The following is a 20,790-nucleotide window of genomic DNA, read 5'->3' as shown; positions in this document are numbered from 1 at the left end:
GAGTGTTTGGAAAAACACCTTGAGTTCCCCCATTCCCTGAACTACAGGAGCAGAGGCATGTCAAGAAGCTCTAAAGGATAATAATGCCCACCAATCAGTACTAGGATACTAGTTCCACCTCTAGAGCAGCCCAGACTTGGTTATTCCCTGCCAGCTAACACCAGTTTATCAATAACATTTCCCTTCTAAAAGGAGACCCTGGCCAAGGTCAGTTCTTGTGAGCACCAGATTGTTACACTGTGTCTTGTACAACACCACGTCTTTTAAAAATGACTATACATGCAGAAAGCTTTAGTGTCACAGCTCTACTTACTATTTTACAAATTGAACTCACAACTGGCGTAGAAACCATCCCTGGCCAGTCTCTGCCTCTTATTTTTATGGGAGAAAGAGAAGAAGGAATAAACTCGCCATCATCCTACTTTAATCTTTTAAATGCTGAGATATCCTAGGACTGAGCAAATTCCCAGGTTATTGTTCTAGCCAATTAACTCAAGAATAGAATCCCAAATTATTGCTCTTGTCTGCCACCTCCTCCTCCACCTGACCCCTCCACACAGAGGCACCCCTCATCTAAATCAAGAAAGAAAACACTCAGGCAGAATTCATCACAGTTAGAAGTGCACCCAAAATTTCCCCCGTCTAGGACTTTGGGCTATGCAAGGAATGCAGGATCTGCCCTCAAAGGAGTGCACTCTTCCCCTACAGTGAGAGGGGATTGTTAAACAAGACCTTCGGCAGATGAGCGCCTAAACTTCCTTGTTGCCTCACTTCACCTCTCTTTCTCTCTGACCCTGGCAGCCTGACGGAGACCATCGAGGGGCTGCAGAACCAAGTGGAGGAGCTGCAGAAACAGGTGGAGGAGCTGCGGAGCTTAGAGCAGCTGCGCATACGGCGGGAGAAAAGGGAGCGGCGCCGAACCATTCATACCTTCCCCTGCCTCAAGGAGCTGTGCTTGAGCCCCAGGTACCACCATGAAGCCAAGAGAGGGAAAGGCAGGTGCGGAGACGATGGGAATATCAGTGAGGTCCTGGGAATCAGCAAATACTCCTTTGCCTTAATTACTCTGGACTGTATGTGGAAAGCATTTCCCATTCAAACTGGCATTTCTGCTGAGAGGGGAAGGGGAAAACCAGCAGCACGAGATGGGGGCAGGTTTTATTCCTATCTACCCCAGTCCATTAGAGTAGCACAAGTCAGGGAACACTGTGGATGTGACTCTAAAAAAGGTGAGCAATATTAACACAGGATTTGCCATTTACCATCAGTTTAGCATCTCACCTCTGCAATTGAGCCCAATAAATGATGCTTGAGAGGAAGGTGAGCCCCACCCCCAGGCAATGCACACAGTTATACAGTTCTGTAGTTGGTAGGGTTCCTTCCTGGTCACTATATTAGCTGATGCCTTGACTCATGAGATTGATTACCCCTTGGGGGGGGGCCTCATATAGCCTCTTATGAAATAGAGCTGCACCGGGGCAAGGAAAGGAGGTGCCCAGCCCAAGTGGCACTGCTTGGAGTCATTCTACCTTTCTCATGCACGCTGCTTCCTGAGTGCAGTAGAGAAACATGTTAGGCAGCAGGGCTGGATCTACATCTAAAAAGCTGTAACCAGTATTCCCCCACTATGATTCTCCCACCACTGTCTAGTGCACAGGGGGGCAAGGCCTTACCCCGACAGGCTCCCTGGTGGGGCAAATGCCACAGCCAGTACCTCCCTATCAACTGCACCCAGACAGATGACATAGAGGAGTGCGAAATCCTGCATCCTCTCCTTCTGCCGCAGCTACAATAGAGCAGCCATGGGTTTTGCACGCATATTACTGCTATTTATTTATTTGTATTGTAGTAGCACCCAGGAGCCCAATCATAAATCAGGCCCCTATTGTGCTAGATGCTGTACAAACACATATGTTGTTATTGTTCATCCCACCCTGTCTAAAATCCAGCCACAGTATTAATTCATTGACCTCCTGGGGACATTTCTTGCTCAGCTTCCTACGTGATGGAATCTTCTCTAAATAGAGAATCAATAAACCTGCTATCCTATAGGAAAGCATTGCACTGCCCGGGGATACAAATGCACGGCCTTCTACTGGAGCAATGAAGGGGATGTTACAAGGGCATAATCTACCTCCAGGCAAAGTCTACTCAATATCCATGTGGTTGTTTTCCCACCATGCCCCTGTAGTACTTTACCCACATTGCCTCACTGCAGAGTTTGGCTTTTAAATTTGCATTTGGGGTTTGCAGGTCACTCTGTCCTACAGTAATTAGGAAATCTGTTCAATACGCCCCATCACCATCCAAGCCCTAGAGGGGAAGGGATGGTATTTTATCCTTTCCCATCTGTTCTAACTTGAGTGTTTATTGGGGTGGAGAAGGAAAATAGATTTCCTGACCGCAATGGGGGGAGAATATTTCATGTAGCTTCCATGATACAGAAGCACTGGAACAGGGGTTACTCCAGCAAGAATGTTTTTCCATTACCCTCATTTTATAAACCTCCTCCTACTCTTTCTGGAGAGCTGGCACTTCCTGGACACAGAACAGCACAATCAAGTTTTGTTTGTTTGTTTTTCAGGGTGGGGTTAAGCTCAGAGGCTGCAACACACATTCCACAATTTTACTACTTCGTTGTTTTAGGCAACACAGTTTTTCAGGGCAGGTTCTCCCACTTTTGTCCTCCCTTGGTGGGCAAAGCCAAATGCCTGAAGAGCACAGATTCCCACAGCAGCAGCTTACAATGTTAGCCTTTGGCACAGGGGGAAGGGGAGATGGGTGGCAGGTTCCTAGTGCAATACATTTGTGTATACTTTATTCCCATTACTGCCAATTCCTCCTCTCCCTCCAATCCTAGGTGCCACCAGAAGGGGTGGGAATGGACTAAGACCCTTCCCTGCTGACTAGATGTAACGATGCCATTCTGGCGGGACCCAACTGAGAGTGCCAATTCAGGACAAATTGCTTAATATAGGGCAGTTACAGCCCAAGGCTGGGGTTTTTGCCACCTCTAAGGCAAACCAAACCAGCCAGACAGTGAAGACTTTGGTCTCAGCCCACTGGCTAACCACAAGTCACACAAGCAATTTCCTTAGACATTCCAGTTTTCCAGTATCACCACCAGTGCCACTCATTATGAGGACCAATGGTTATGAAAACCAATACCCCAATAAAAGAAAAAAGGTTCTCCTGATCCCAAAGGATCAGGCCTCAGACCCAGGTCAATATACAAATCAGATCTTACCCACAAATCACGCTGTTGCCAGTCCTTTAGAATCTAAAATCTAAAGGTTTATTCATAAAAGACAAAAGATAGAGATGAGAGCTAGAATTTGTTAAATGGAATCAATTACATACAGTAATGGCAAAGTTCTTGGTTCAGGCTTGTAGCAGTGATAGAATAAACTGCAGGGTCAAATCAAGTCTCTGGAATACATCCCCAGCTGGGATGGGTCATCAGTCCTTTGTGTAGAGCTTCTGTTTCTAGCAAAGTCCTCCAGAGGTCAGAAGCAGGATTGAAGACAAGATGGAGACGAGGCATCAGTCTTATATAGTCTTTTCCAGGTGTAAGAACACCTCTTTGTTCTTACTGTGGAAAATTACAGCAAAATGGAGTCTGGAGTCACATGGGCAAGTTCCTGCATACTTTGCTGAGTTACAAGGCATATTTGCCTTCTCTCAATGGGTCAGTTGTATAGCTGATGTTCCTTAATGGGCCATCAAGCAGGCTAGGCAGAGCTAACACCAGCTTGTCTGGGAAGTCACCGAAGCATAGCATAAGTTTGAAATACAGACAGTATAGAGCCAATATTCATAACTTCAACTACAAAATTGATACACACATATAGACAGCATAATCATAACCAGTAAACCATAACCTTGTCTTAGACACCTCATTTGACCCCCTTTATAAAAGATTTGGTGCCATTACAGGACTTTGGTTGCAACCATGTTCTATATGGTCCCAGATTATGTCAATAACGTCACACTAGGCCAGTGATGTTCAATCACTACCAGAGAGTGGGAGGTGGGCAAATACTTCTGAAGCAAAGTGACTAGCATTTAGCTCATATCCCCTTCCTTCTCCAGGATAGAAAGTTGATGCAATGAATCCCTACCAGCCCAGGGAGGAAAAATCTCAAGCCCTGTATTTTCAGCCCAAGTTGGTAGTGCCTTGAAGATATTATTATGAAATGGCTGTGAGGGGGCTTATGGAAAATGAATTTGGCGGCTGTCACTCATGTTGCCAAAAGCGAAGGCCTTATCTGCATGAGAAAGTTGCACTGGTTTAACTAACGGAGTGATTTAGTTTAACCGGTGCAGGGGTCGGAATCAGTCTCAAAGCCAGTTTAAGTTAAATTGGGATGACTCTCATATAGACAAGGTCTCATAGACTCATAGACTTTAAGGTCAGAAGGGACCATTATGATCATCTAGTCTGACCCCCCGCATGATGCAGGCCACAAAAGCTGACCCAACCCCTTTCCCTTGACTCTGTTGTTGAAGTCCCCAAATTCTGTGATTTAAAGACTTCAAGTCGCAGAGAATCCTCCAGCTAGCGACCCCCGCCCCATGCTGCGGAGGAAGGCGAAAAACCTCCAGGGCCTCTGCCAATCTACCTTGGAGGAAAATTCCTTCCCGAACCCAAATATGGCGATCAGTAGAACCCCGAGCATGTAGGCAAGATTCTCCAGCCAGACCCTAATTGGCCATTGATACTATTTACCAGCGATGGCATGCTGTTGATTTGACTAAAATCACGTTATCCCATTAAACCAAGCATCCAAGTCACAAAAGTGCAGCCCCAACTGACAATCCTGTCAGCAATCTTAGTGACTGAATACGGATCATGGAGGGTGAACAGTCCTCTCACCTCTACCGATGGTTCTCCAGGACAAAGTGGAGGCATGTGGGAGGGGCAGAATGGGGAAGCTAACACAGCTACTGCCTGAGCTATACCTAGTCTGTATATAGGGGGACAAGTTCCATCTCCAGTGCTCTTGGTTAGGTAGCATTTCGCCAGATCTGTGTAAAACCCAGATCCTTTGCAAAGTAACACAGTGATAAGGGAGAACTGCCAGCTGCTGAATCCATGATACAGGTTTCCATGTGAAGGGAAAGAATAAAGCAGCCTGGGTAGGACACTGGAGTGGGAGTCAGAAGTCCTGGGTTCTGTTCCCATCTCTACTACTGACCTGTATATGACCTTGCGCAAGTCACTTCCTTTCTGTGTGTCTCATTTCCCCTCCCACTCTTTTGACTCTCGTATAATTAGATTGTAAACTCTCTGGGGCAGGGGCTGTCTTTCATGTTTATGTACAGTACCTGGCACAATGGAGACCCAATCTTGATTGTGGCCTCTAGGCATAACAGTAATACAAATAATAACAAAGCACCCACAAGCCAAATCTCATTTGGTTACACCAGTGTGTATCCAGGGTAGCTCCTCCATGGACTTCAGTGAAATTACTGGTGTAACTGAGAGCAGAATTTAGCTCCAGTATCCTTAAGGGACCATTATTTTGCCAATAACTCACTACAATCTCCTCTGCCACAGGTATGAAGATGCGTTCCAGGTCCACAGCTCTTCAATGGAGCTCAACCAAAACCCTATGGAGAGGGAGAATGAGCGTCTCCAGGCCATGGTGAATTCCCTTAGGTCCCAAGTCAACCAGGAGAAGCAGCGGAAGGAAAGGGTGGAGCGCGAATACACTGCCGTCATCCAGGAGTACTCAGACCTCGAGCAACGGGTGTGCGAGATGGAGAGCTGCAAACTGCGCATCAAGGAGTTGGAGGCTGAGCTCCTGGAGCTACAGCAGATGAAACAAGTCAAGAAGTATCTTCTTAGCAGAGAGGACAACCTGTCTGAAGCACTTCTGGAGCCATTAAACAATGCCCCCGAAGCAGATTACATCGACCTCTCAGAGGAAGACGGGAGTAAAACTCACAGTGCATCCATGACAGCGTCCCCAAATCACCCCGTCCGGAAAAGCTGCAGCGACACTGCCCTCAACGCCATCGTGGCCAAGGACGCCGTGAGCCGGCACGAAGGCAACTACACACTGCACGCCAATAACGTGCGCAAGCGGGGCATGTCAATCCTGAGGGAGGTGGACGAGCAGTACCACGCCCTGCTGGAGAAGTACGAAGAGCTCCTCAGCAAATGCCGGCAGCACAAGGACAGCGTGCGCCACACCGGAGTCCAGACCTCCCGCCCCATCTCTCGTGACAGCTCCTTCAGGGACTTCCGGGGAGAGGTTCACGAGCTGGAAGAGCGGAAGACAATAGAGAAGAGCCTTAGCAAACACGTGGAGGCTGTGGACAAGCGGCTGGAGCAGAGTCAGCCAGAGTACAAGGCCCTTTTCAAGGAGATCTTCTCACGCATCCAGAAGACGAAAGCCGACATCAATGCCACCAAGGTGAAAAACAAGTCTAGCAAATGAATCCCACCGCCATGATGTTTCTTTTGCTCCCACGTGCAACCTCAACAACCAGCTCTTCTCTTTTGCTCCAGGAAATACTGAGCGGCCCTGCTGCCTTGAGGCCTGGAGGCCTCTCACTTTGTTTTCTTGTACAGGAAGGGGGCCTACATGGCTCAAGGGCAAGAAAGTGCCATGGAGACTCAAGTCACTTTTGTAAGTTAGTGCTCCAAGTGAACCCAGCTGCCAGGGTTTCTGAACCTGCTGGAAAAGCTGTATATTGTAGTTCTAGATAGTTTCAGAAACTTTACAATGAATTCCTGCATGTATTGACACAGCAGCCAGAAATCACAAACACCGGAAACCAACCAACTACCCACCCTTTCAGCTTCTCCTCCAGCTACTGTGTTTGATTATCTGCAGGCAAAAGCTTGGATCTCCTGCAGTGTCCTAGAATGGCATGGGTGCAGTGTTACAAAAAAGCCATCAGAACTTCCAGAGACTGATTCAAAACACTCAGCCCTTCTTTCTCTCTTTGGTTTACTGCAAAGGCCCCACAAGTGTACCTGAGACACTTTAGTTTGACCTTTCTGTTCCCCAAAGGGCCGTATGTTCTTCCTATTTAAGCCATTCTCTTATCAGCCAGGTTTTTCAGAGATTTACAATGCAAACTAATTGCAACTGGAAAAACTTGAAGAGAAATGTAGAACTGGTTACTGTTATGTCTTCATCAGCCTCCCCGGATGAGTCAGTCTTAGGACTTTAAGCGTATAGGATATCCTTCTTTTACACTCCAGGTGAATCACAGTCAGGTTGAATTCATCTTATGGTTGAAACTGATGACCAGGGCTTTCCCAGAAGCCAAACAAGAAGTGCTGTTACTGGTTCAGAGAGATACCCCTCATCTCTAGGTTTGGGTATTGGTCCTCTGTGCCTTGCTATTCAAGAGATCATCATTGCCCCTCCATATTGCCAAATATGACATGTCTGGGTTTGCAAAGACAGATTAGCAGTGACTCACACGTGGAGGGATAACAACAAAGCACCACATTATTAAAGTGTTAAGAGCAGTGATTACCAACAACAGTATTTATCACACTGTCCCCAGACCTTCACCGTTAATACTCCTGACTGAGCTGACAGACAGAGTTTTCTGCTGACAATAATCTAACTTGGCTGAGTTGCCTTTTCCAAAGGTTGTCACCTGCCATGGAGTTTTAAATATTCCAAATTAATTTGCCAGCATCAGAATCTCTCTACTCTCTTCACACGCCCACTGAGAGATGCAGACACACACACACACAAAAGGCCTCCCCAATCTCAGGAATCACCAGTATCCATTTCTCAGAAACCAAGAGTGGGCCTTGTTTGGTCAGACATTTGTATGTGGCATCTTGCGGGGCTCATGAATATATGCAGATAAACAGCATTTCACTAGAGCTTCAGATACAGACCCAGAGCGCTCAGCTGCAGGGGAGGATCCTGACTGTTGGTATAAGTTACTGAAGTTATAAATTACTGAACAGTATTCAACATGCACTTAAGGAAACTTTGGGCTGGACTCTGATTTCATTTACACCAGCTTAAATCCCAAAGTCTCTTTTTCTGGAGTTACACTGGTATAAACGAGATCAGAATCTGGCTTTTGGTTATTTTTTAGCATAATTTATCTCATTTTCTTTTTTTCCCCCTCCATTGTCTTATTCTCCAAATTCAGGACCTGACCCCGTGAGGAGCCAACCGCCCTCCGCTCCCACTGAAATTAGCGAGGATTGAGCGCTCAGCACTTTGCAGCATCAGTCCCTCGGTCTTTTTCAAAAAGCTGCCATCATGGCAGTTTGCAAAGGTGCGACCTCCAAACCATCACCACTGCTGCCTCTTAGATTGGCCTGCCAGAGGGACCCAGTTCTGCAAATACCCTCCCCCTTCCCACCCAATGCCAAAAGCTTCTCTCTTGCACCCTTGATATTTTCAGATGGCCAGTGGCCCCAAACTCTGAAGTATTAGGAGCCATACACATGATTGTGGCTACCAGTCTGGTAACCGTATGGAGAACCTTCATGCCTTATTTATTTATAATGGAAAGCAGTTGTTAAAAAAAAAAAAAAAAGTAAGCATCAAGTAGATTTTCTCAGAGAATTCACCATGCTCTTTGTTGCCACTGTCATGATACTTGGTGTGTTGATTATTAATGTTCCTTTACTTAAATCTTTATACTAGGGGACTTTTGAACCTTTGTCTGTTCTAAAGTCATCTGTTTGTTGCATCAGTGTGAAGGGGATCACTATCACTTTCGGTTTCAAACACTGTAAAGTATGAACCAGCATCTCAGTTTAAGTGTACATCAGATAAATATATTTAAAAATGCTTTATTCTCTTCCTAAATAAAAAGAAACCCCGGTATTCTGAAAGCTGAAACTTTCTTTGTGGCTGTTTTTGATTCCAAGAATATCAGGTCGTGCTGTTTCTTTGAATTTCTGGCATGATGTAGGGCAAGAAAATGCTTTAGGCTCCTTGCGAGAAGTTGGAGAGAATGCAGCAGAGTGAATATACAGCTATAGTTATTTATATAACATACATTTCATGTATTCGGGTTATTATCACCAACCACATCATGAAAACGCACTGCCTTATCAATTCTCAACAGTCCGTTAACTTGCAAAATTCTGAATACCCAACACAAATGCGGATTATTTTTTTTAATTTAAAAACAGGATCCAGAAAAATTAGTCATGCAAGTGACAAGGTATTAACACTTGGCTTAACAAAGGAACAGCTGCAGTATATCAGCTGCTTGTACAGCAAAGTGCTGAGAGCATCCTTTCTGCGTCCAAAAATATTAGTGGCCATACACACAGAGAGACTTGTGATTCACAGTCAATTGGAGGAGGGAGTTGGTTTGTTTTAAATGAGGGTTCCAGTGAACTGCGCCCCTATGAAAAGGACAAAATAAGCATTTTCGCACTTAGACAGAATCTTATATTTAAGGATCTCCAAGTGCTTTACAAATATTAATTAATTAAGCATCCCAGCACTATTAAGAGATAGGTCAAGAAGATATAACGATCGTTTTACCCACCATGGAAATGTAAACAGCTGTCTAATGGAAGGTGGCATCTGTGTAACACTACACAGAAACACCCTTAAACGGTTTAGGACAGGAAGTGAATAACAAACTGTACCCCGTTGCAATTGCAGGGGAAATTTAGAGCAGCAGGATCAGAATTTGGCCAGAATACCTAGGTTCAGCAGAATAGGTGTCTGAGAATCTTTAATGACCACAAGTGGTCTAAAACTCAGTTTTACTTTGCGTTTGAAAGACAGCACTTACACCCAGCCCAGCTCTATCGGCATCACTCTGGGACAATGAGTTGGTTCCAATTCAAGTCCCAAATCAGAAAAGTCTCCGTAATCAGGAATAGGACTGGATTTCCTTAAGCAAAGCTTAAGTGCTTTCCAGAACTGAGGCCTCAGAGAGAAAAATGCCATCTACGGAGTCACCTGCATCATTTCCTGTAGCACCTATGGTTTCTATGGAAGTTTCCCATCCAAGTATGGACCTGGCCCAGCCCAACTGGCTTGTGAAATCTGATAGGATCACTTTGCAAGGTGTGAATACATCCTTAGGCACATCAGTCCACCATCATAAATTATAGGATGGTTTCGTACAGCCCCTGCTCCACAATAACATACGTCACCAGATGGAATGAACCTGCTTTAAAAACAAGCCCCAACATTGGTGGTTTTAATTCTCCATGCTTCATTAAGCCTTAAAAGCCTGGTTCTGTTTGAGTTACATCAAAGTCAAGTCTTATCCAAGCCCTCTCTACATGCACATCTCTTATCCATACCCTGCCTCTAAACAAGAGAAAGGTGAAAGGGTGCTGGTTGTAACCCAATATCCTCCGTGCTTCACACAGGGTTCTTGTGGCAGGGCTCTCGACTGACAGGTGGAAAAAGAGGAAAGGTCTCTTCATTCAAAATTTGCGTTCAATTGGGTCACTTCAGTCACCTTCGTTCTGATGTCCTCTTGGCATGTACAGCCAGTGAGACAATAATGCAGACAGGTTTAACAACAGTTGGCAAAGTGGATCATCCTGCTACAGCTATTTCTTCTCCATCCCTTCGGCTACAAATCATAAACATTTACCTGTTTGTTGCTTGAAATTAAGGTCACCAGATGGCATGACTTGGCTCTGATGACTGACTTTTTTTTTTTTTAAAGCATTCAATTATCAGAGCAGAAGTCCCCAGGGTCTCCATTCCCAAACAACCTGCGTTGCCGTGGTACTACACAGATCAGATTAAAACAAAACGCAGTGCCCTCCATGGCCCATCAGCACTGCTTAGCGTCAGCCGTAGCAGTACATGAAACATTTAACTCCTTTCCCAAGGAGCTGAGCGTGCTGCCTCGGCAGCGATTACCAGAGACCCAAGCTCAGATCCGTTACGCAGCCCCTACACATGCAGAGTAGCCTCCCGCCACACCAACTTTTCAACCATCTTGACTTCGTTCTGCAGTTTAAACTAAGGGTTCTTCTTATCTCTAAAACCATTTCTACTCCTGCCAAAACATAAGAGGCTCTGGCAGTACTGTCCCCACTTTGCCCATTACCCTACTGCCAGAAGCAGTGACTCCTGCCAGTCTCTATCAAGTAGTAAAGTTCCTATTTCAAGGGAAATGGAGAGTGCTCAGCATTTTGCATAAGGCTCTTAGAATCTCACAGGATTAGGCCTTATCTCTGCTCTATTGGAGAAGTCCAGGTGCCCAGAAAACACTTCATTATTACTCTATGTAATCATTAAAGAGGGGGTGGAGACATAACTACTTGTGATATGCACCCTCTCATTCTTACAAAAATGAAAATACTCTGGGATTTTATAGGGATTAGCCCAAGATATTGTAGCTTCGAGCGGGAGTGAGGGACCGTCTGCCGAATTGCCGCCGAATAGCTGGACGTGCTGCCCCCCTCCTGAGTGGCCGCCCCAAGCACCTGCTTGGCCAGCTGGTGCCTGGAGCCGGCCCTGTGTAGTAACATTAGCATATGCTGTTGGGACTGGAGGTTTTACTGTAAAATACCAGTGTTACCAACTCTCACAATTTTATGCAAGACTTAATATACTTGATGTTTTTGTTAAGGCCCTAGAGCCTGGAGTCATGGAAATACACCAGAATCTCAGCTTTCATTTTTAAAGAAGTTTCTAGCCATCATGATTGCAAAGATAAGCTTGAACACATGAACCCTAACCATGCAAAAGCTAGAATGCAAATAAAGAATTCCAAATGTTTTTTTCTTCACTCTCATGATTTTTAAATCAATCCTATGATTTGAGAGGGGGAGAGGAGTACTCGTGATTTTTGAACACTTGGGATTGCCAAAACAGAAATACTGATCAATGCACAATACAGGGATAGGTAACATCTGCACCCAAAGTCAAGGCATTAGCGCACCCCGCAATACGCAACATTATCACAGAGCCACACATCGCCACCATGTGTCACTGCACGGCCCAAAGGAAATTAGAGAACATTCTCTGGCCTGTGTTAAACAGTCACCCTAGATCAGTGGCTCTCAAACTTCTGTACTGGTGACCCCCATTCACACAGCAAGCCTCTGAGTGCAACCCCCCCACCTTATAAATTAATAACACTTTTTTTATATTTAACACGATTATAAATGCTGAAGGAGAAGCAGAGTTTGGGATGGAGGTTGGCAGCTCATGACTCCCCATGTAATAAGCTCACTACCCCGAGGGGTCATGACCCCCAGTTTGATGACCCCTGACTTAGATCATCACAAGGATCCCTTCTGGCCTTGGAATCTAGGACACCTCTGCTTGACCAGGGAACCCCACCACCATTCCACATCCCTCCCAACCATTCCAGTGGTTAAAGCAGGATGGGTCCTGCCCCCAGGAGGGTGGGAAGCCATGTCTGCCCTGGGGAGAGGGAGGCTGCAGGGTTCGGTCCTGCCCCCAGGGAGTGGGGAACTGAGGGGGAGAGGGGCAAGCGTGGTTGCAAAGCAAGGCTGCCTGCACTCACCCCTCTGTGGTGGCTCCTGACCCATGGGCCCGGCTGGACCTACGCGCGTTGCAAGCTGGCCCTGGGGCACGGTGTTGCTCAGGTTTGGCCCAGCCTCCCCGACCGGGGGTGCGGGAGGGGGCAGGACACAGCTGGGCCAAATTTGAGCGAGTGACGCTGCAACCCCCTGTGTGGAGGCCGATGGGGAGGCATGGGGCAGGGGCTTGGCTATTGGGAGTCAGAGCGGGACAGCCCCACGCAACCAGGCCTCTTGGGAGTGCTGGGCCCACGCCACGTTATCCTGCAGGCGCCACGCGGCGTGGGCGCCCCTAGTGTCCGCAGCAGCTCCCACCCGGCAAACCGCAGCCCCGTCCCTGACCCGCCTGCACTCACAGCAGCACGGACCGGAGGAAACTTGCCCCGGAACCCCCGCAGCGCAGTCGCTGTTTCCCGGACGGACGGCGGACACCTAAGGGGAGTGCACGCAGAGGACCCAAGATGGCGGCGCGCGTGTTGCGGGGCCTTTGCTGGGCGAGGCCGGCGCTGCTCCCCGCCCGGACCCCCCGAGGCATCCTACACCGAGCCGCCGCCGGCGCCGCCCCCAGCTCCGAGTTCCGGAGCCAATATGCCCTGGACAGGCTCTATCCGGAGCAGAAGAGAAGCGACGCCGAGGAGGGGACCCAAGTGCGTGGGGCGGGGACAAGGCAGAACGTCAGGGCAGGGGCGTGGCTTGATTGCAATGGGTGGGACCTGATAGAAGTGGGAGGGGACAGAGGGGCGGGTAGACTGCAGTGGGTGGGGCCTGATAGTAATAGAAGGTGATGGGCGTGGCTTGAGTGCAATGCGGGGGGGGGGCATAGTGGCAGCAAATAATAGGTGATGTCAAGTTATATGCAACTGTTGTTGTCCCTTGTTTCATTCAAAACAAACCCCCCTTTAGTGGCTATGTCATGCCTGTGGGGTGGTTTCAGAATGCTCCCTGTGGTCTATTGCCCCATGACATTATCCTGTGCTAGAGAAACAGCCTTGCAGCACAGCTTCATATGATGTCTCTTGGTAGTAGAAGTTACTTTGAGGACCTGTTTCTGTCCTGGGTGCTGGGCTTTACAGGGAGCAGAACCTCAGCAACAAAAAACAGGAGACTCTAAGGATATGTTTTCACCAGCGGCAGCTCTTCCAGCGCTGTAAACAACCCACCTCCACAAGGGGAGTAACCTCCAACACTGCCACTTTACAGCGCTGAAACTTGTTTTTTCACACCCCCGAGCAAGAAAGTTGCAGTGCTGTAAAGTGGTAGTGTAGACAAGATCTAAGATAAAAAGAGTAACAGCATCCTTGATGATGATAGTTTGGTTGTGGTGTCTGTCATGGCAAAGATGTCAGTCTCCAGTGGGAAGTTGAAAAAAACACCAAGTGATGTAGCATAATTATGGAGAAAAAGGGAGAGCAGTGGAAAGGTGAGGCTGTACTAGTACAACATGTATGGAATGTCTGGATGGCATATCACAAATACCTAAATTAGACAATAAAAACAGCTTGTGTGGAAAAAGCCTGTAGAGCAGGATTGTGTAAGACAACACATGAGCTAATCTGTTTACAAGGGAAAGAGGAAAATATCCAGCATGGACACCACAGGTGAAAGGTGCAAAAATGAGAATTATAAACCAGGCCTCTGCAGCAACACACTCTCAGATGCATACACTAGATAAAAGAATAGTTCTAGGTCCAGGATATACAACTGATTACAGGGATGTTTTCACAAGACAATTTTGAATATGTCATTTTCTGAAAGATAGAGTAGTTATGCAGCAATAGCTTCTGTAATTATATTTTCTTCTAAATTGCTCTGGAGACTGACTTTATTGCAAAAATGCTTTCTGTAGCATCAAATGGCAGTTGCTTCATTGTGTGTGTGTGTGTATTTTATAGGATGGGACAAAACAAACCTCTCCTGATATTCCTGTGGGTAAGTCTAGCCTATAAGAGAAATGCCTTTTCTTTGTCCAAATTGCTTTCAGTGGGGTTTTATTGTCAGTAAATCAATTAAAATAATCTAAAAGATTTCAGTTACCTGCGCAGAAACAACAAAAAGCAAAGTAGTAAGTCATTAGCAAAGTATTAATTTCTACAGCTTCCATTAGCATTGAAATGTTACCCATAAACATAAGGAAGTGATCATAGAATAAGTTTTGTGCACAAGATGTGTTGATGACTGGAAGAAGAGGGTGGAGGAACCTGACAAGAAACTGAATTAATCCTGAATTTGTTTTGTACACTATAAGAGCTGGAAGAGAGTCTATATGATGATTATGATATTTGATGATAGAAAAAGGGATAGGTGGAGGAAATGTAATGCAGAAGGGCAATTAAAATTTAGAATGACTTGGATAAGGTAGATCAGTATTTAATATAAAGCAATGAGACTGAAAATCTTGCCTATAATGGTTAAAGCCTTTCTGAACCTGAGCAAGAAAAGTATTTTGGTGGGGTGGAATAAGGTGGAATTCTTTAACTCTCGTTTTGGGAATTAACAGCAGTAAAGTACTGGTCCAAAACCCACTCCACTAGTAGTCTTTCCACTGATTTCAGTAGGGTTTGGATCAGGCCCTAACTGATTAGATAATCTGTAAGCATGTTTCCTTGTTAAAAAACAGTGGGTTTATACATAGAAATATCAAATACCTCAGAGGATCGTATTTGTTGTAGCTACCTTTCCACTTGAGGAGCTGTCTGTTAACTCTACCAGAGCTAGTCAATATGGATTCTGAGTTGGCCATTTCAACTTTCAACTTGCATTCTCTCCCCCATCCCCACATCATTTAAGTGGGTCTTACCCTTGGGGGTACGCAGAGGTCTTCCAGGGGTACATCAACTCATCTAGATATTTGCCTAGTTTTACAACAAGCTCGATAAAAAGGGCTAGTGAAGTCAGTACAAACTAAAATTTCATACGGACAATGATTTGTTTATACTGCTCTATATACTATACACTGAACTGTAAGTACAATATTTATATTCCAATTGATTTATTTTATAATTATATAGTAAAAATGAGAAAGTAAACAATTTGTCAGGAATAGTGTGCTGTGACGCTTGTATTTTTATGTCTGATTTTGTAAGCAAGTAGTTTAAATGAGGTGAAACTGGACACAAGACAAATCAGACTCTTGCAAGGGGACAGTAGTTCGGAAAGGTTGAGAGACACTGATTTAGATCATTTCTTTTCTCTGTTTCTTACTGTGTGATTAGTTGTAGATCTGGCTGTGGGATTAAGCACTCCTGCGCTCTTGTCTTCTTAGATCGTCTGTCCATATCCTATTGCCGGAGCAGTGGACCCGGAGGCCAGAATGTTAATAAAGGTACAAAAAATTTCTGTGGATTTAAAAATATATAGACTGTACAACAACTTGAAAACTTGGATTTCCAATGCTTTTTAAAAATCCTAATCAAATTTAGGATTGATCTTCTGATTGTTGTTCGTTTTTCATTATAGTGAAGACATTCAAAGGGACATGTAGGCCTACCAAGCTTAACCCAAAATTTATGTGTTGTAAAAAGAAGTCATCGCAAACTTAAGACCAGTAGAAATGTTTAATAATTTTATTTTTATTCCAATAGAAACAATTTTGTTTAAACAAAAACAGGTCTCTGCAGTGTTTGCAACTTGAACTGTGCAGCACTGCAATGCATGAGAGCCTGAAAGTGAAACTGACTAGTCTGTTTTCATGTTACAAGCTGAGAAACATGCAAAAAGTTTTTAAAAACAGATTAAAAAAAACACACTAACTTCCAGTTAACTAAGGAATTACTAGTAACATATGGTGGGAAACTTTTTAAAAGGCAAATATCAGGATAAAAATTTTTTTAAAATAAGTATTAAGTGATTTAGTCTGTGTAATTGGAGAAAGTAGCAGTTAGATTCTATTTGATAATGCCCCGGTGATCAGATAGTATGATTAGGTCCATATAAACACCTAGGTAGAGGTTTTTCTTTAACTGTGGCACTGAGAAGAGCAGAAAAAGGATGTAAAAAGAAGAAACTGCTGTGATCCTGCTGCGCACTCAAATTAGAATAATCATGGCAATCTAATCACCAGCTGCTTTTGAATGTGAATTGCATGAGATGAATTAAACATTCCCTTCTTTCTTTCACCCACAGTGAATAGTAAGGCAGAAGTTAGATTCCATTTGGCATCAGCTGATTGGATTGCAGAAGATGTGAGGCAGAAAATAGCAGTGATGGTAACTATCAACCTTTTCCTTTCCCTTCCAACCATTTTATTTAACTTTACAGCCTTCTGTCACAGTTGAGGGCAACTGCATCTGCATTTCCCACTCATGGGCATGGGCTAGGGCACCCAGTCTAGGCTTGCAGCTCCTCAGCTATCATCTCCTTTGGGTGGAGACCCGCATCTTTCTCTCTCTGGACCTCAGTTTTTCCGGGCTGCATGGTTCCCTACCTACATTAGGGTTACCATACGTCCAGTTTTTCCCGGACACGTCCGGCTTTTCGGCAATCAAACCCCCGTCCGGGGGGAATTGCCAAAAAGCCGAACATGTCCGGGAAAATGCCGGCCGGGCACTTCCCCTCCCGCGGCGGCTCTGTTCCTCCCCGGACTCTTCGGCTCTGTTTAAGAGCCGAGCTGCCCGAGCGCTATGGGCTTCAGGCAGCCCCTATGCCTCCGGACCCTGGGCCCCTGGCCGGGCACTTCCCCTGCCGGGCTCCAGCGGCGCAGGGTGTGGGGGCTGCCCAGCAAACCGTGAAGCCGGTAGCGCTCGGGCAGCCCTTTTCGCGTGGCTGGGAGTGGGAGGGAGGAGGGGGCGGCGTTAAGGCGGGGTTGGAGCGGGGAAGGGGCGGAGTTGGGGCGGGGCGGGGAAATGGGCGGGGCCAGGGCCCGTGGAGGGTCCTCTTTTTTTATTTGCTAAATATGGTAACCCTACCTACATTATGATTTCCCCAGCAAGTCAGACTGCTTAAGCAGGCCTGCTTTGCTTTCTACTCAGAGACTATAAACAGCATCATTGCCCACAGTTATAAATTACCAAACAGTCCTTTTCAGGCCAGCACATTTATTCTTAAAGTGAAAGTATTGCAAAGAAAAACATTAAAAACCTCAATAAAAACTGTGGAAATAGAGTGACAAAACCTACACCCATGCTACTAAGCTTATCAGAGATCACCCCCAACTTCAACAAGGGCTCTGGCAGGTGATCAGACCTTCAAACCCCACAAGGGGGTTTTCAGTGGTTACAAGTTCATACCAGTTAGCTCACACCTAGAACACACATGCATAGGTTAGCCTTTCCTTTATACAGGTTATGTCTTTGATCTTCAGAGACCATGAATAGGTAATGTGTCAGATTATGGTTCTCTCCTCGGGGCTCAGCTTCAAAAGGTTGGGTCCAGAGGTTGGAATTTGCATTCCTCCCTGCACCATTATTTCCTAGGTAACCCACTTAACTATGTCCCAAAAGTTCCTTCTTGTCTGGCACATTGTTTAAAATAGTCCTTTGAAGCTCATAACACTTCCCGGGGCTGATGTTGGCCACATCTGCCCCCTAAAGAAGTTACAATCCCACAATAATACATACATTTTGTATTTCTAATATAATGGATTTCAAAGCTATTTGAACTTAATTCAGTAGATTTCCGAAAGATTTTGTGGAAAATTGACATATCTGTCACAGCTTCTATGCCAGGAAATGCTACATTTGTAACAGTGTTCGTAGTCAAATATTTGATCTCTTTTCCTCCCCAGCACAAGAATAAAATAAATAAATCTGGCGAGCTGATCCTAAACTCTGAAGTGAGTCGCTACCAAATGAAGAATCTGGCAGACTGCTTGGAAAAAATCAGAAACATGATTAAGGAGGCCACTCAGAAATCCAGTGTGGTATCCAAGGAGAATTCCCAGCTCCTCATAGCCAGGTATAAAACAAAAATAGGGCTCCACTTCAACTAGATTTGGATTATCCAGACAAAATCCAGTTACACAATCCAATTGGAATTTGCAGGTGGTTTAAAGATAGCCCTGCCCAGGAGGCCTATCGTGATGTTAGCAGGGACTGTAGCAGAGCTACAACAGGGAGCCAATGGATCAGGCAGGGCTGCTCTAGCTAGACCATTCTAAGTAACTTGCACTGTTATATCACTTCTGGACCTGGAGTGTTTTAATGTAACTTTATACTGTGCTAGCCACTGTAATAATTTTTTTCATACCTGATCAGACCACTGGTCCATCAAATCTGGTATCCACATTCTACAATTGACTAGAGCAGTGGTTCTCAACCTATTTACCACTACGGCAGGCCCCACATGCCGTTTTCTATGTGTTATATGGGCCACATCCACACAGTATATATACGATCTGTATAGCACTGAGGATGTCAATGGGCAGCAGTTGTGTGCTGATTGGGCCATAAGCAGCCCACAGGTTCAGAACCATTGCTCTAAAGGAAGGTGAAAGATCCCTATGGCCAATGGTGTAATGTTTTGGGGTGAGAAGAGCTGGAATTCCTTCCTGGCCTCTGTGATAATCAACTTACACCCCGAGACAGGAGATTTTTCTACTCCTATCCTAGCATGAATAATTCATTATAGTTCAGCTATTTACTTCATTACAACATCCAAAGGGCAGGGATTGTCTCCCTGCATGCATGGACGGCACCTAGTAACATGTGGTGTGTGTTATCATAAGATAAGTGTGGAATAATAGTTGTTTTTAAATGTTTCTAGGGATAGGCTGTTTAAGGCACTTTTTCTCTGTTCTTAGGGTGCAAAAAATGAATCGTGAACGACTGCGACAGAAAAAAATTAATTCGACTATAAAACAAAGCAGGAGGGTAGACTTTGATTGAAGACAACAACAAAATTGCTGGGATATCGTATTTTTAAACACATTGGCCTGGAAACTGAAGAGGATACTCAAATTATAAACTGTCTTTAAAAAAGCCTTTGCTTAAAACATGTAAAAATAAAATGTAATTTAACATCTGCTTTCTTGTATTTAGTAAAGTGGGTTTTCACTAACAATATTTGCAGTAGAATATTTATGTCTCAGAAATTGTCCATGTTTAAAAGAAAGCCAAATGCTTAGGCTTTCTTCGGCCATAATTTTTTTTTTTTTTTTTAATTCCTCCTGCCCCTATTGTAGGCCCTTCTGTATTTGTGTGAGAGCAATCTCTGCTTCTATAGAAGCAAGTACCGTATATACTCGTTCATAAGCCGAATATTTTTGGTAAAAAAGGGACGCATCGAAGAGCGGGGGTGGGCTTATAAACAGGTCTACACCAAAATTTGATGATTTTAAATTCTATGGAATCATTGAATTGAATATCTAATACATTGTTGTTTTGTTTACCTGGAGCATTCACAGGCATGGACCTCCCTCAGCTCCCTGTGGCCGCGGTTCGCTGTTCCCAGCCAATGGGAGCTGCAGGAAGTTTAACATTTTACCAAACTGCTGCAGTACAAAAAGAACGTGAACCCTCACTTTCGTGATCTGAAGTCAGAGGCGCTATTATACAGCTCACTCCGTTAACACTCACTGACACTTTTGCATGTTGATGAACTTTTCAAGCAAAGAAGGGTGACTTAAGTTTTGCCTCATTAAAGAAAAGCAAACATCATTACCAGCCGAGAGTGAATATCTGTGGGTTAGAAGAGCATAATGGGCATGTTTGTCTTCCTTGAATGAAAAATGACATTGAATAAAGTGTTATAAGCTTTTATAAAGGTATAAATGGTGCCAGCTCTTGTGATTTTATCACAAGTCTAGTGACATTTGGTGTTTTAAAAATCTCATCTCCCGCAAACTAGTGATTACATCAGAATTTCAGCTTTTGTTAAATACAAAAATTGTATAGCCCTCATGATGGGGGGGGGGGAGAAAGCTGGACAAGGTGACGCAAGGGTAAACTAAAGGCTCAGAACCCAGAAACCAACAAAAAGGCACCCAAGGGCCTTTTTAAGCATATTGCTTTAAAGCCAAACTCATGATTCTTTTTTGTAGCCCAACACATGAGTTTTGTACAATTTGTGGTTGTCAGTACTGGAATTATGAGGGTATAAACTCTTCAAAGCAAGGGAACTACATTTGCTTATGAATATGGAAACCCCTAGCATATTGTGGGCTCTATCAGAGTCTAAACAAACACTAAATTGATTCAATGGCCATTAAAGTGCCTTGTGGGTGTATAAGGAATATGTCTTGAGCTCTGTTAGAGGCATGACTTAGTTGCTGCTTTTATGGTTATTGGAAAACAGGACACATTTGAATAGCGCCCAGTGAACCTGTCTGGGTAAAACAGAAAAGGAAAAATTGATAGGAGAGAATAAAGTTTTCA

At 44.8% G+C, this 20,790-nt stretch overlaps 2 protein-coding genes and 1 long non-coding RNA gene across 5 annotated transcripts in view; 2 read left to right on the top strand and 1 right to left on the bottom strand.

Moving 5' to 3' along the window:
• CDR2L (cerebellar degeneration related protein 2 like) overlaps positions 1-8,840 on the top strand; it is a 30,124-nt gene extending 21,284 nt beyond the window's left edge. Inside the window, exons 4-5 of one of the 2 annotated variants that reach the window (XM_024101774.3) lie at positions 802-999; positions 5,561-8,840. In XM_024101774.3, the coding sequence (XP_023957542.1) occupies positions 802-999; positions 5,561-6,446 (1,084 nt within the window). In that variant the 3' untranslated portion in view covers positions 6,447-8,840. The remainder of the gene's footprint in view (positions 1-801; positions 1,000-5,560) is intronic. The other variant, XM_005297456.5, reaches the window with a different exon arrangement.
• The window catches only part of LOC101954194 (uncharacterized), a 31,307-nt gene extending 18,476 nt beyond the window's left edge, over positions 1-12,831 (bottom strand). Inside the window, exon 1 of the long non-coding RNA XR_006172380.2 lies at positions 12,466-12,831. This is a non-coding gene — a long non-coding RNA (uncharacterized LOC101954194). The remainder of the gene's footprint in view (positions 1-12,465) is intronic.
• Positions 12,832-12,885: 54 nt separating this feature from the next.
• Positions 12,886-19,439, top strand: MRPL58 (mitochondrial ribosomal protein L58). 2 transcript variants are annotated; one of them, XM_005297454.5, is made up of 6 exons: positions 12,898-13,128; positions 14,374-14,410; positions 15,744-15,803; positions 16,604-16,686; positions 18,204-18,373; positions 19,218-19,439. In XM_005297454.5, exons 1-6 carry the CDS (start codon positions 12,943-12,945, stop codon positions 19,300-19,302), a joined length of 621 nt encoding a protein of 206 aa, XP_005297511.2. In that variant the 5' UTR covers positions 12,898-12,942; the 3' UTR covers positions 19,303-19,439. The 2 variants fall into 2 exon arrangements, with proteins under 2 accessions (XP_065419532.1, XP_005297511.2); XM_065563460.1 differs by lacking the exon at positions 15,744-15,803 and having other exon boundaries at positions 12,886-13,128.
• The last annotated feature ends 1,351 nt before the right edge of the window (positions 19,440-20,790 follow it).

This window comes from Chrysemys picta, chromosome 12 (genome assembly GCF_011386835.1).
Source record: "Chrysemys picta bellii isolate R12L10 chromosome 12, ASM1138683v2, whole genome shotgun sequence".
In the NCBI taxonomy this organism is placed as follows: Eukaryota; Metazoa; Chordata; order Testudines; family Emydidae; genus Chrysemys; species Chrysemys picta.
Note: the sequence above shows the minus strand (reverse complement) of the source record. Positions and strands in the feature narration are given on the sequence as shown.